Source organism: Acanthaster planci, linkage group LG03 (assembly GCF_054643075.1).
Source record: "Acanthaster planci isolate LZ-2023a linkage group LG03, COTS_SCS, whole genome shotgun sequence".
Taxonomy (NCBI): Eukaryota; Metazoa; Echinodermata; class Asteroidea; order Valvatida; family Acanthasteridae; genus Acanthaster; species Acanthaster planci.
In genome coordinates, this window is record NC_141779.1 from 19,772,109 (window position 1) to 19,786,758 (window position 14,650).

General features: G+C 39.8%; 1 protein-coding gene across 4 annotated transcripts in view; it reads left to right on the forward strand.

Annotated features, from left to right (window-relative positions):
• LOC110991131 (uncharacterized) overlaps window positions 1–14,650 on the forward strand; it is a 48,962-nt gene that overhangs the window by 14,892 nt on the left and 19,420 nt on the right. For 3 of the 4 annotated variants that reach the window (XM_022256328.2, XM_087134624.1, XM_087134625.1), the window contains exon 2: window positions 6,877–7,173. In XM_022256328.2, coding sequence (XP_022112020.1) covers window positions 6,887–7,173 — 287 coding nt within the window. In that variant the 5' untranslated portion in view covers window positions 6,877–6,886. Of the gene's footprint in view, window positions 1–6,482; window positions 6,573–6,876; window positions 7,174–14,650 lie in introns of those variants that run through there. The other variant, XM_087134626.1, reaches the window with a different exon arrangement.

The following is a 14,650-nucleotide window of genomic DNA, read 5'->3' on the forward strand; positions in this document are numbered from 1 at the left end:
GATTTTTTTCCATTCTATGAGGAGGCTTTCGGCGACCGCAGTGGTAAACGGAGTGTCGGCAAGCTTCTCGAATGTCTGCGCATTTTCACAAACTGACTTTGAGGTGGCACTCTCCTACTTCGGATCATACTATTGTTCAATTTCCTGTTTGGGCTATCGCGGAGTCTTTGTTTTCTTTAAGGCCTTGAAAATAGGTTTGAAAGACTCAAATGAGTATGTTATTAAGATTTGAGAGTGGCTTTGAACAAACATTGTTCCATCTCATGAAAAGAACTTAGGCCTATGTTGACTTAAAACTGTATTTAACAGCCATTACCCTTCGTCGGAGGTATTCCTTAAAAATAGTGTACTAGGTTACTTGCTGCAGCAAGAACAGAAAGACTTTGGGGTTTTTGTCAATTCCGTGGATTTTTTTCACAAACTAATGATTGAAACATGACAGTGATTATTTGGATTATGATAAATGTGACGTTATTCCACTAGGCGTACAGCATTCTCCGTCAAGTTAGTAGAATATAACGTCAAAGGTAATCGAGGAGCCTTTTCCCGGCTGTACCACGTAAGCCGACCACGTAATTTTGTTTGTGAAAAAAATCAGTACAGTGAAGATTTTCAGCACCATGGTATGTTATAATTTTGCATTTGATACTTATTCTTGAACACTTTGCCAAAACATCTACAAATATACTTTTTAAAAAACCTGAATGAAGTAAAATGCTTTGGTCGTAAAGCATTTGACTAATACGACAGGGGAATGGTCTCTTGTGACCTTTACATACTGCAAAATACATTTGAAAAAATATTCTTGATAAAGTATACCGCCACGACATTACACAGTTTCCAAAGCTGTCTTCAAAACCTTAACACTAAACAAATCGAGCTTTTGTGGATCATCTCACAGCTGGGATGCAGGATCCCCCCACCGCCACCACCATAAGTGTACTGTCTCATGCCCGATCTTTTGAACCTGGAAATGTTGTGTGGCTATGAACTCTCACTGTAAGTTTACGACGTTTCCATTTGCATTCCACAAAGGCTTTTGTTGTTGTGATCATTTGTTGTTCAAGGACCCTATGCGTTTAGGTCCGGGTGTATTGAGTATGTCACTTGGAAAAGATGGCATTTCTGTCTCACCTGTTTAGGAAAATGGCCTTTGCTAGAGAAAAAGACCTCTGATTTTCACAAACAGGTGTTAAATGATGGCAAGACATTACTGACAAAACTCCTGAAGGCTCGGCGCGAGGAACATGAATTGTGACGTTGTCGGAGGGTTGAATGACTCATTCGTCAAACGGCACATCCCTTTTCAACTATAAAGTCACAACTTCCCAAGCAACCAAATATCCTAAATCCTGAGTATTGCCGGTACAAATTCAAGGAAAAGGGCGAATTAAGTATTACAGTTAAGCAGAAAGGATTAGTCATCGATTAAGGTGTGAGAGTGTGGAGTTGAAAACATAACCGACCGTACACCCGGGAGTCCCACACAGCATGATTCACCTACGAGGAAAAGGTTTGTGACTTAACTTCACAGATATTCCCAGCTAACTAGCCCGCGCACTGCAGTTAGTGGTTTGGTGGTTTACGTTTCACTCACTATCAAAAGTCACCGCTGTAACCCAGATTCTAAAAGGGTGGCCTACATTTATGCACCCGCTGAAGAGCTTTATTGACTCCGGTGAGGAGATTACAAAACCAGGGCGATCATCAACATCCCGTGCGCTTCAATTTGAGAGTGACAGATGCACATTAAGAAAAACGTAATTCAACAAGAATTCCTATTTATCCAGGCCTTCCTGATTCTATGGAGATAATATGTGTGGACCCTAGATCTTGTGCGAAACAAACTCACCCTTAACAAAGACTTCGATAAAATACATACTTTAAGGAAAGTGGAGTCTTGAGAAATCCATGACAGTTAAGATGTTAGGTCGAAACTTGATCAGGCAAGCCTTTTCTCCCCAACAACCAGTGACAGGAACTTTAAGCTTAACTTCAAAACGACGCCTTCGTTGAGCCTTCCACATGACAAGGCCGACCATTTAAAGGGGTCGTACAATTCTTGCCACCGTTTTAAAATCGAATGTAACCCTCAAACGTGTGCACAATTCCAAAAGTCATTACGCCTCGTAATTGTGTCAAATGGTAAGGAGTTATGCAACTTGTTCATTATCTCTGAACAGAGTGTGATTATAAAGTTAGGAATGCCTTTTAGTGTGTAGGCCTATTTCTGTTTACAGTGAAAACTGGCATCCAGCATACTTTGTCACTTTTGTCCATTTTCTCAATAATAATTAAAATTTTCTTAAAATATCTCAAGTGAATGACAAAGGTTGACATATACAACATTGTAATTACAGAGCACAAAGGTACTTACAGGGAGATTGAAAACCATGCATTATTTGGGAATGCTCATAAAAGTGTACAGGCCTTGAAACCGCCCGCGACCATTTCGAGTATAAACAAGGCTTTCCTTCTATATATATTTTCCTCATGAAAAACCAAAGTTGCTGTAACACCTACTAGTAATGTTCAACAGTTTTACATCATCAATGAGTAAACTGCCCCATTAGAAAATTTTTCAAATACAACCCTAGTCATTCGCAGATAATAATCATTTTATATAAAATCTGAAACCATTTACCAATGTCCAACTGAAGGGGGTTGAAATATGATGAGTAACTATCGTTCCATCGTAATTAGCCTGGGATTTTTTAGTCCTTTTCGACGCCAAAGACGAGCCAATCGCTGTTGCATTCTTAAATTGAAACTCAGGTGTGGGGTTCACATGGTTTTATTGAGTGTAGAATTCTCGCCACATCTATGTTCAGCCAATCATGAAAGGTGTAGGCACTCTTCGCTAATGTACGTGTTAGAGAGAAAGCGGAACACGACCGACCATTGGGTGTTTTTTCACTCTCTGCCAAACATGTAATGTGTTACAGCTATATACAATCCCCTTAGGTTGGCAGACGATTATCTAATCCGACCGCCCAGGGTTGAACACTTTTGATTCCGGCCTTTTCTGGGTTAATTGGCCGTTTATTGGATTCCAGGAGGACAATTGGGACTTAGAACCTGAGGCTTCCATCCTTTGAGAGGTCGAACAGTTTGTGGTATAGCGTTTTGAAATCTCCAAAGGACAAAAGGTTGAAAACCTTCCTCAAATGGTCATCAAGTATATTCAGATTTAGATTAGATAAGAAAGTGTCTTTCTTTGCAATGACAAACAGGAAAAACAACATAATGTTAATTTGCATTTCAGCCCTCGGTCAAACTTACAGATTGCCCACATTTTTCTTCAAAGTAAGTACTTCAAATGTCTTCATTTAAATCCAATCAGTTTAAAGGAAACATTAAACTAATTCACATTTGGGTCTGCCATTTTGCATTCACAAGCGAAGACCTAATGTAATTTTCTTATCCCGTCAGTTTTGATGGCTTCTTGGCATTACAAGCCCTTACTGATTTGGATTGGGATGATTCAGTGCAATAAACACTTGAAATGTGGAAGTTAAGAAAGATCTCTTATATTCACAATCGAGATTAATTGAATGTTCGTTCAAAAATAAAGCAGTCCTCGACACCCTAAGGGCAGTCATGTATGTATCGACTGGATTCCGTGTTTGCATCAATGCTATTTTATGTGCAGTTTGACAAACCCACTCCCTGATGCTTGTAGCTTTTTCATCGATCACCTTCTGATTTTGAAGTTCTGCCCTAAAAGTGTAAGTTTGAGACCTATTGTTATCAGATTTGGTATTTTGACAGGTTTCAACTTCGATATCCATCATTGTATTTCTGATGTTAGTCTGTTTTTGGCTCTGGGGTGAACTATGCCAGTCAGAGAAGTTACCTGTGGAAGTCTACTGTGAAGTGCTTGGACAAAGACTGGAAAGCACAATCCATTTTATCGCAAAATTTATTTAAATCCCTCTTTTGTTTTATTCAGTTGAAACTCCTTTCGATCGATGTTTGACTTTTTGACATTCTGATTCAAGCCACGAAACAGTGTTTCTATCAGTTCTCTTGATTTCATGTGGGGAGAAACTGATCGCCCCGTATCCTGTGGTATGCATTTCCAAAGGCAGAGGTGGCTTAGACTTCGCGATCTATAAAAAAAAGTGAATCATGAGCCGGAGACTAAATCCGGGTGTGAAATATTCAACTAATCTAATTTGAGGATGGCCAACACCGATGAATAATGCCCAGCGCATTCGTGTAGCCGCAATAATTACACACCACTATGCTTAATATGACACGAAGAAGAAAGCTGACTCGCCCATTCTGGACTAAATGTCAGCATCACTTTCACCCTGGGGCCATCCAGGAAGACCTGGACAAATGTTCCAACTATTTAAAAATTACTTGCCGGCAATTTCGCCACTTCCTGCCCATTATGGACCCAATCCTGGCTTTAAAATGAATCTTAGTGATTATAATCTCCCAGGATTCTTCAAGAATCTTCATTTTGTTCATGTGTTTATTTTAACTGTGTTTATCAGAGATTTGTTTTTTCTGTTCTGCAGCCCACTATAGGCAGATCAACATCGCCGTGTTCTACCTTCTTGGCTCTTGGGATTTACGTTAAAACCTCCATTTTAGTCTCTGTTGTCACCCGCATTAATTTTGATTGGTCAAGCACACATGTCTGATATTGAGGGTCAATTTTCCACTTTTGACGAGTTAATTGAATGTTTGGAACCGTCCTCTCCATTATGTAAGCCCATGAAAATGAAGTCTATATTTTGAAAGATCCAAATATTCAAGAGAAAATGTAGTCTGAACCTAAAAGGGAAATTCGCGTTCATTGTTAACTGGTATACCCTTCTTTGTTAATTGCCCGTGTGTTTTTTATGTTAGATGTTTCTGTTTTACTACATGAAATTAATATGTATTCCAAGAAAAATCAACTAAGGGAATTAGAGAAAAATTCCTGTAACATTTAATTATCACTGTTACAAACATTCCTGAACGTGTAATTCCAAAGCATGATATCCCTGTGTTGCTTACTATTCTACAATACTCCAGATTTCAATAACACTGCAAATCTGCGCAGCTTCATTTCCGAGACACACGATCCGCATGGGCACAGTTGACCAAAATAGGTTGAATTTCGTTCGGATTTACCGTCTCCTATTCTCCTCAAACAAGGGAAGTTTGGGGTTTCACATCTAGAACTGCTTGAGCAAACATGTCCATGACCATTTCTATATCAGGTCGCACTTAATATGAAGCAGCTTTTTCGTACTCTGTTCTGGCTCGCTTTCAACGTAGCAAAATACTAAGCTAATATTAAAAATGGAATCGATATTGAATCGGAGGAGGTAGGGTTTGCCACAGTCAAGTCTCGTATTTGGCACGGGTGCTCTCGCATGCCTGTGCGTGTACCGATACAGAGGTCTCATCTGTGGAGATGGAAATATGTTGACATAGCTGAATGAGGCCTGTTCTACTTGGACTGTAGAGTCCTCGTTCTGCTCGATTTCCAAGCTTTCAGGCATCAAGGTGGTGTTATTTTAGCACAAAAACAATTCCATGCCTAACTCACATGCAGCAACGGATCAAATGTTTCCTGTTACGAAAAATTCTTGTTGTTTTTTTTTTATTTTTAACGGCAAATTGGAAAAATGAGTGCAATTTTTAAAAGTTATGTCAAGTGTTACATTTATTAAAACTGTTTCTGATTCAGCGAACTATATAGTCTAGGGCAGTGTGATGTGACGAAGGTCATTATATCATTTGTCTTGGTAAGAATGTGTGTTTAGGTTGAACATTACGTGTCTAATAAGATCGTCGCAATCAAAATTGAACACACCATTTGGTATCCGTGGGATATCTTCTACGTCAAACCTCATTTTGACGCTAATACAACATTTAAAGTACACCATTGCTTGCCTGTATTGGTAAAAGAATTGAATCTTATATCTTCTCTTTTACTTAATACTTTGAAAGGTCAGTCCCCACTCATAAACCTTGGAAAGGATATCTAGAAAGATGTACCAATACTTTTATATGTTTTGTGAGTTCAATGAGAACTCTTTGTATGTTTTCACCCCTGATCCCCTTTGCAGTCATTACAGATATCATCAGTGTCCTTGTGTGCCATCGAAATGACGAGATTTAAAGGTCCGGCTTGCGTCAAAGCCTCTAAATCAGTTTCCTTCGATCAAATCAAATCAGTCTGATTGTGCCCAAAAGTACTTCTGACAACTAAGGAAGTGCTCGTTTTATCATCAAAGTCGTGGATGTCGTTAACCGTTTATTCTTTGAATTCTATTTGCAAAGTTGCTATGATACCTTGAATCTGTCGTGGAGTTTAGATTTACGGTGCACTTTCATTCATTGCTGGGTTCAATGTGCAAAGGCCCGGGGGCGGAGTGTCACACCAAATAACGTATGCATGCATATATGTCACTAACGTTTCCGTAGTACTGCGCCACTCGTGAAGTCTTCATTTTCCGTCAAATGCAGTGCAACGATTGATGCAGTTTGAATACCGTGCCCACGTCAAAGATTGTTAGCCACTGACACGTGTTTCCGAGACTCAGTTTGCGCAAAAGATAGCATGTGTACGTACGCCTGCCCCTGTCATAGAACACCCATGCTTTGATCACAACACAGATGTAGGCACCTACTGCCTCTCCCAAAAGGGCAGAAAACAATTACTAACGTACTTGCCTCTACCAAATACCCCTCCGCACAAATTGGACTGAGCCGTATTATTCACTGACTGACGCGCCTAGGTGTAGCTTGGTGGCGTGCTTTTTTGTCCAGGTAGTTGCATTAATGGTCGGTCTAGACGGCCACGTCGCGCAGAGTTCTGAAAAAGTGGTATGAATAACCGGCACTGTGGGAAACTTTCTCTTTACACAGGGCCTGCAGGATGCGGACGACTAATCTTTTCGTCGTAAAGACAGTAGTTATCATCGGGTACCTCGCCTGTATAACAACAGCAGGCAATCCGTGCTGCAAGGGATCATGTCATGAAATCCCCAAAGGCTGTCACTGTCCCTTCATGGCTGTCCTGTGTGGGGACATAAACACACTTTCCATGGGAAAACGGAAAGCGGACGACTCTTACCAGACAGTACCGTCGTCCCAGCAGCAGTTTCAGCAAAGGAGACTGCAAATGCCCCACTCCCGAGCAGACCGGCGGCTAGACGATGACCGGTAAGTAATCTATAGATCGCCCGTTGTTTGAATGCTATTTGTATTATTTTTATATGGCATACTTGCTGGAGGCCAATGAAGTCGAGTGCTCGCCAAAACAAATATCGAGCCGTTTTGCAGATTAAACTGAGCAAAATCTCTTAATCAATATTTTAAGTCATACGTCGACCAATTACGATTCAATTAGAGCTAAAAGAAAAGAAAAACAAAACAGTCTAAAGGATATGTATGTGTTGGTAAATTCTGTTGCTTTTTACAAAATGTTGTCACAAGTTTCAGACACACAACAGTTTAATTAAAAAACAAACGGTAGGCCTACTTGTAGTAAATTTTTACTTTAGGTTTATGTCTCTGAAATTGAGTCTGATATGTCGGTAATGAATTGGGATATGAAAAGTCTGATATTGTTTCTTCAGCCCAAATATTAGTTTGCAGAATCATTGACAGGTCGTTTCAAAGCGTGTACCTCCGACGTGGTCCAGCCTGAGTCCTTGTAATTTTCCGTAAATCGATCCATCCGTCCTTTTAGCATGTGTTTCGAGTTTTTGATTTGCTTTTTGAAAATTTCCACACCACTGAGACACCCGAGCAAACCGTACCCATGTAAACAATATTTAAATCGTCACCACAAAGGTAATAGAGAACACTTGCAAACAGATGTGGGGTCTCGTGCTGTACACTTTGGAAGACTACTCCCACGATTAACAACGCATGCTTTCGCTCAAGAGCTTTGTTGACGCTTGAGGAAAAGGTCAGAACTTATGGCAACAGAAAGCAATTGACCATCGTGTAATTCAATTCACAAGCCAACTGACCGAGGCATCAGTGGTTTAACGCAGCGTAATGCCGCAGGTGAGGAAAACTTGTTATGGAAGTCGTGCTTGACCATGACATCTTGATGCTTTGCAATTCCTGGTAACTGTGCAGCTGCGGTTCCGACCAAGTCCCTCAAGTATGATAAAGTTTAATGGTCTATAGGAAAAAAATACGTTGAATTATAGTCAAACAGATCACTTACAGAAAACGAAGATAAGGTCGGTATAAAATGGACGCTTTCACTTGACAATAATCAACCTTTTAGACACTATCGTCGTCCTTGAAGTTTCATCGTGCATTCTTTGTCTTAAGCGAAGATAGAGTACCAAAAATCATTAACATCCGCCGTCAGTTTAGCAGCTATTATGAACGTATGGTTTTTATAGGCGTGGTGTTATTGCAAGCAAGCAACGTATTTACGCAAGAGAACTATCATGATGTGTAAGAAGAAGAGGGGATTTAACTTTATCTTTGATTACCAATACCTCCAGAGACGATCAATGGAGCCGTGCATGTACTGTACGCACGCATCCTATAACCTGAGGCAGGACACGTTTCGAATGCCCGAGTGAACGCTCTTATACACGCAGCTGTATCGACATTTTGGCTATTCTTATCAGTTTAAAAAATCAGAGTTTTCCAACAAGCCTTGCTGAAGTTCAGCATTTTGCACGTGCCTGATTAAAGTTAACATCTTTGTAAAATTCGTTTCAGACAAAATAGGAGTGTTATTGAATTAAAAGATAGCGCCGCAGAATTAAAGCGGGATTTCCTGAGAGACACTTTCCGAATATTTTGGCGCTAAATATAGGCAAAGAGAACCTGAGTTTGGATTAAACATCCATTTGAAGTAGTAAGCATGTTTTACTTTGCACGGCTATCGCTTATACCATTGAAATAACGAACTAAAGCTCAACCTTCAACCATCATCGTTGTAACACCTGAATCTCTGTAATTATTTGCTGTGTGTTGACGTTGACTGCTACGAACAATACTTAAGTCGTGTAACCAGCATTCCCTTGAGGAATTTCATGTGTAAGTATAGTCAGTCTTTTTTATAAAGAGACTTAAGGGCGCTAATTACTGAAATACTCACGCACAAGTTGAATCATATTAGCCTGAATAACATAGATATCACAATCCCCAAAATAGACATCATGCAGAAAATTGATGAGGGAAAATAACGAAGGTTTGTAATTGAAGTTCCCTTTGCATCGGCCTAGCAAGGTATGTTGGATCAGCATCAATGCAGCTTCTGTAGATCACGAAACGGTTTGTCGTATACCAATCACAAGTTGATCAGAATGCGTCCTTTCCTTGTCTCCCTTATCAAGGCAGGCCTCGATTTAACCGACTGAATCATTCCAAATAATTAGGATTCAACCTCCTGGAAAAAAGAAGTCTTGCCTCGTTACACAAGGCAAGGATGAATCTCTGGCTATCTTAGAGCCTCCATAGATAATGAAGTTTGCACTGATAGCATGGCGAGAACAACCTTTATGACAAAAGGTGAGCCTCGGCATTGTGCTCATTCACAATGGACAGCTGCGTGCTATCAGAAATCTCCTGTTTAGAGAATTTCATCATATTTTTGCAAGGCAAAGAACCCTGGTTTTGACTAAACGGCCAGGTTTGAAAGCGTTGGACTTGAAAGCTGTTTGTTTTGTTTTGTTTTGTTTGTGTTTGTTTTTTGTACACAGCCGATTTGACAGTTTTACGCTTCGGGTTAATCACATTATAAAAACCTTCATAGGTCTAATGGAGAAATGGTAATCGGGTCCACAATCTGCTATTTTTCTCAAGTTATGCCGAGTTGGCTTATAACTATTAGTTTAAAGCATCCCCAAAAAATCGCAGGAATCAATGGAAATTCAAAAAATCCCAATCTTATGTTAGTCGATTGAAATCATTTTTTATCCTAGGCAAATTGTGCTTATTTAAAATTGTGAAGTCAAAATGTAGTCCATGTTGACTAACGAATCTCAAGATGTTAACACAAACAGTAGCAAGAAATGTGATTCAGCACAGGGCATAACAAGAAAAAGATAACCGTCTGGAAACATACCAATTTTAAGTACCGCAGCTGTTGCAACAGCCATGGGTTGACATGACTTCTGAGAGGTTAAAGCATTCAAATCCTGTCTCTTTGTCCATCTGTGCAAGGTCAACCCCAGCCAGTAAGTATTTGTTTATAAAGGATTAAATAAAGTTATAGCCCAAATAAGAATTGTGTATCTTCAGACTTCGCTTGTCTACTGAAACTGCATTCTTCAGACCCATTTTTTTCAGCTTGGTGCCTCACACCACTTCGTTCATAGTAACAGAAACTAGAATAACATGCAAATATAACAGTATTACAAAAGACAATACATCAATATTATTCTTCCCCTTGAAATATAAAAGGTAGATTCCATAGTTTCAAGCACTTTGAAACCTTTGCGCTTCCCTTGCGCGTGCGATCTTCCAAGCACATCCACTTAAATTGATATGAATCGATACAAATTGCATTAAAAAATGCCAAAAGTGTTTCCACCTTTTAGTCTTTACACATTTCCCGCATTTTACCTGATCCCAGGTTTCTTACCAGCGTGCATTAACCACGAAAAAGATAAGAGGATCCACTATATGATGAACATAATGAAACGGCTCTGAAAAGCCTGGGTATAATTTGATCACACTACGTCAACTTGAGTCTGTCTCTAATGCATCTTCGATCAATACTAAACGACATTCTTGCTCAAGATCATTCCACTTGCAAGACGGATAAATCGGTCAAGGTATACGGTTTGGAGTGAGCTCTACGAATGATGTGTTTCGCTGGAAAATGTTACCAAAAGGGGAATTAAACAGCGTGGTAGACGTCTGATCGTTAGTTCAGATCCAACGTAGTGTTTCGTTTGGTGCAGACAAAATAGCGAGTTTAAGGGTTTGAGTTTTAGGGTCGCCACTGTTCTAGAACTTTGCTGCCTCTATTTCGTATGCCTTTACTTGTATCGAAAACGCAATACCCTCCGCGTTCCAGCTTGGTACACAGAATGTGTCAAGTCTGACCTGAGGGGTTCAGGAAGTATTTACTGTTAATTGCAACTTGTGCTTCAAAATTCCTCATAAAAAGTGCAATAAACTTACGGTGTTCAGCATGTTGGTACTTGTTTAGACTTTGGAACCCCACAATCTCTGTTTTGATTTGGAAACAGCAACATCACATTAAGAAGTGCTGTCATGATTACATCGTGCAAGAGCAGAGTCTCTCGAAGCTAGTGACAATCCTCGGCAAGTCGGCAACCACTTGAATTTGTCTTCTGAGCACGCGGTTTCTTGCTTGCTCACAGATACCTACGTTAGATACACAGAAAATGCATCATTGTGTACACGGTACCCCACAACCCATCAACGAACATAAAGGCCTCGCTCAGCTTCAAGACGTACTGGTCGACGGAATCCACTGTAACCAGATCACTTATACTCAATGGTAAACAGTGGTATGTCCAATCAATTCTGCTTTCTCCCAACACTCAAATGGATTTGACCTTAACCCGTCCGTTGAGTTTCACCCAATCGATGCTCGGAAATTAGCTCGGGGAAAAACGGGTTTATTGGATTAGACAGGGGTTGACGCGGTTCACACTGCTTTGCTGAAGTCCGCTTTTAATTCAATTCAGGTCATTCACGACATTAATGTGTACAGTGTGGTGTCCAACATTTGTACGCCAACGCTTTACCGAACAAACTGACAACGGTTGTTCAGTTTCAGTTAATATTTGAAAACTACATAAATGTTTTTATCTTGAATGTATGAATTTCAAAATGACTGTGAGAGTGCAGTGTGATTTCATTTTTAGTGATCATTAATTTCAGGTCATTCCTTTAAACGTGACATTTTGCAACTACAAGCATCAGTTTATTAACGTCTTCATTGAACACTTTATTTCTCTGACAATCCATGGCCTAAAGGCTCCAATGAAACTTACTTGAAAGTTCAAATTCCCACTTTCCATAAAAAGTCAGTGATAATGTGCTGCTTTTTATTTAAATGAAAAGGACACAGTAAGTGCAATATCTTCAATACATTCTTGAGGGTCTTGTGTTGATGGATGGCACAGGGGCATATGCAGTTGTTACGTTATGGGAGTCCTGTGTTGTATAAAGGTTGGAAAGAAGTACATTTTTCACTTGTTATTTAAGGCCCAATGCACAAGGAATACATTCATTCAGAGAACCTAGAGCCTTTCAATTCATAAAGTCCTGGGGATTACAATCGAGTTTAAATGTTTAGATTCTCTGCAACCACTCTATTTATATTTGATACTTGCTGTCTACGAGTGACTGATGGCCTTCTCTATGAAAGCAAATAACACTGTGATTTTGCAGCTGGTTTTAATCAAATGTGATGAACTGTATCTATAGCCTTGGATACTCGTTTCAGGTCAATGCACTAAATACCTCATACTCATACAAAGGCGCCAGCAGACACAAATAGAGAATGCATTGATGACCATTGCTTAGCTGTTCGATATCATTAGTTGTCCTCATTGTAAAAGGATGCCTAACCTTTGACAAATGGTCTGATCGTAACCTCTATAACTTACACGGCCTCTGATAACAAATCGTCGGCGCAGAGATCGAGCAGACAGTTTAGATCCTTTTTTTGGAAAGAGTAGATCGCCCGTCAAAAATAAAATTAAATCATTGGGTTTGAGACCAGGGGAAAATAGGAGTATTATTTCATGACGAGCTTTGAAAGTGTACACATGGAAACCGGGAAAATATATAGTTTAATGAAATAATCAGTCACTTTGAAAACAGTCTTGAGAAATCTCTAAGCTGAAAAGTGACTTCCCAATAGCAATCCTGTCGTCTTTGTTGTATTTTTCTTACTATTTCTCTTTTACCATTGTAATATTTGCCAAGTATAAATCTTGCACGGTAATACATAATTTTTTTTCAGTGAAAGGTTTCTCATTCATGCACATTAATGACCTAATTTTTCCCGTGCGTTCCGTAACTGCATGACTCAAAGCACCGTGTATTTTTCAGTCTAAAATCTTAATTCTCAAACATCCTTTTCATTTTCTTAAGTGATAAATTTGTAGGTGTCATTATTAAACTGTGTTGGCAAAACGGTTTGCTTGAAATATGCCGATGTTGAATACTGAAGAAATATCATGCCTTTTTTGGATAATTTACACTACGTAAAAAATTCTTCTGACTACCTTTGTGAAAATTCAGAGTGTGTTGGTGTACTTTCGGTAGAGTGCATTGAAGCAGTCGGATTGGATGAGAAATAACAATAATATGAACCTAATCTACACCTTAATTAAATTCACGACTGGAGTCCTTTCTTCACTTCACGGCGGTGGATTTTATTAAATATAATCCATCCTATTCGTCACCATCAGAAGTAATTATGCCAGGTGAGTTGTGGTGCACACGAGTTTATTGGATAGTTTGCAGCAAGATATATACTTAAGTCTGTTTGTACCGTGAGATTTTGATGAAGACATGCCGAGGCATGTGAAGATGACTCGGGGCCGGCCTGTGATTGCATTGTATCTACCGTGTGCCCAAGCAGGCACGTCGAAGAGTGCTGCTCCTAAGAGACACGTCTTCGATTGGTGACAGCAGACCTTATCGGGCGTCCACGCCGGGGATTTAGTTTTAAGTAGCTAGGATTGGAAATCAAAATCTTGTCATTTTGTGACACACCCGACCATGCTTGTCTCTCCCCCCCCTATTTCTCAAGAGAGCGGTGCTACGGTTTTATTGAACGGCAAACTCGCTTTGCTTTCTGCCGATGTGTTTGTTTTGTATTTTAATTGGAGCTTTCTTCCGCTCAGATGGCTTTCGTGTGTCAGGGCCTGCTTTGCTTATTCAAGTGAAAGGCCGCTCTCACGATAGTTTAATGTTACAGTGAAGCGTATATACTGGACTTCCGAGTTACGAGGTGACAACCTTTTCCCATGCATTGATGACATCCATGTACATTGCCGATAACATTTAGTATATATCTTTGAATCTGGAGTAAATGGTAACGATTCATTGTCTTTCAGTGGAAAATACACACAAGGTAACGGGAAAAAAATTCAAATGAAACTCAGCATCAATAGAAGAGATAAACATCGATTATCTTTTTACTGTATTTGAAACTCAGCATGCTACAGTGGAATCAAACGTCATACACATAGGCGTATTTCAACAATATTGCGGTGTCTACTGAAATTGGAGGGCAGAAAGCATTGAAACATGATACAAGCAAGTACAATTTCAGAGAGCTCACTAAATTGAAGTCACCAACTCCTCTCAGGTTTTTGGCAGTTGACAGTGACTTCAGTATACACCAGGCCCTTTTATTGGATTGTCCAAACCAAGTTGCGTTTTGTAGTCATCCACGGATGCCAAAATGACAACTTCGCAATAACGCATTTGTGGAACCCGACCCCAACACTTTCAAGCCTACCACTAAGAGCAAAAAACATACCTCTTTGAGCACACAAATGCACTTCTTGTTACATTGTTTCCGGACATGACATTCCGATCCGTTTTTCAGAATACCTCTGTGTAACCTCAGGGTGTTTTGCCATATTTGCGCTCTTTTTTAAGAATGTTATCAGCACAGAGTTCCCACAAAGCATCTTATTGAAAGGGCTTAAGACTCTGCAAG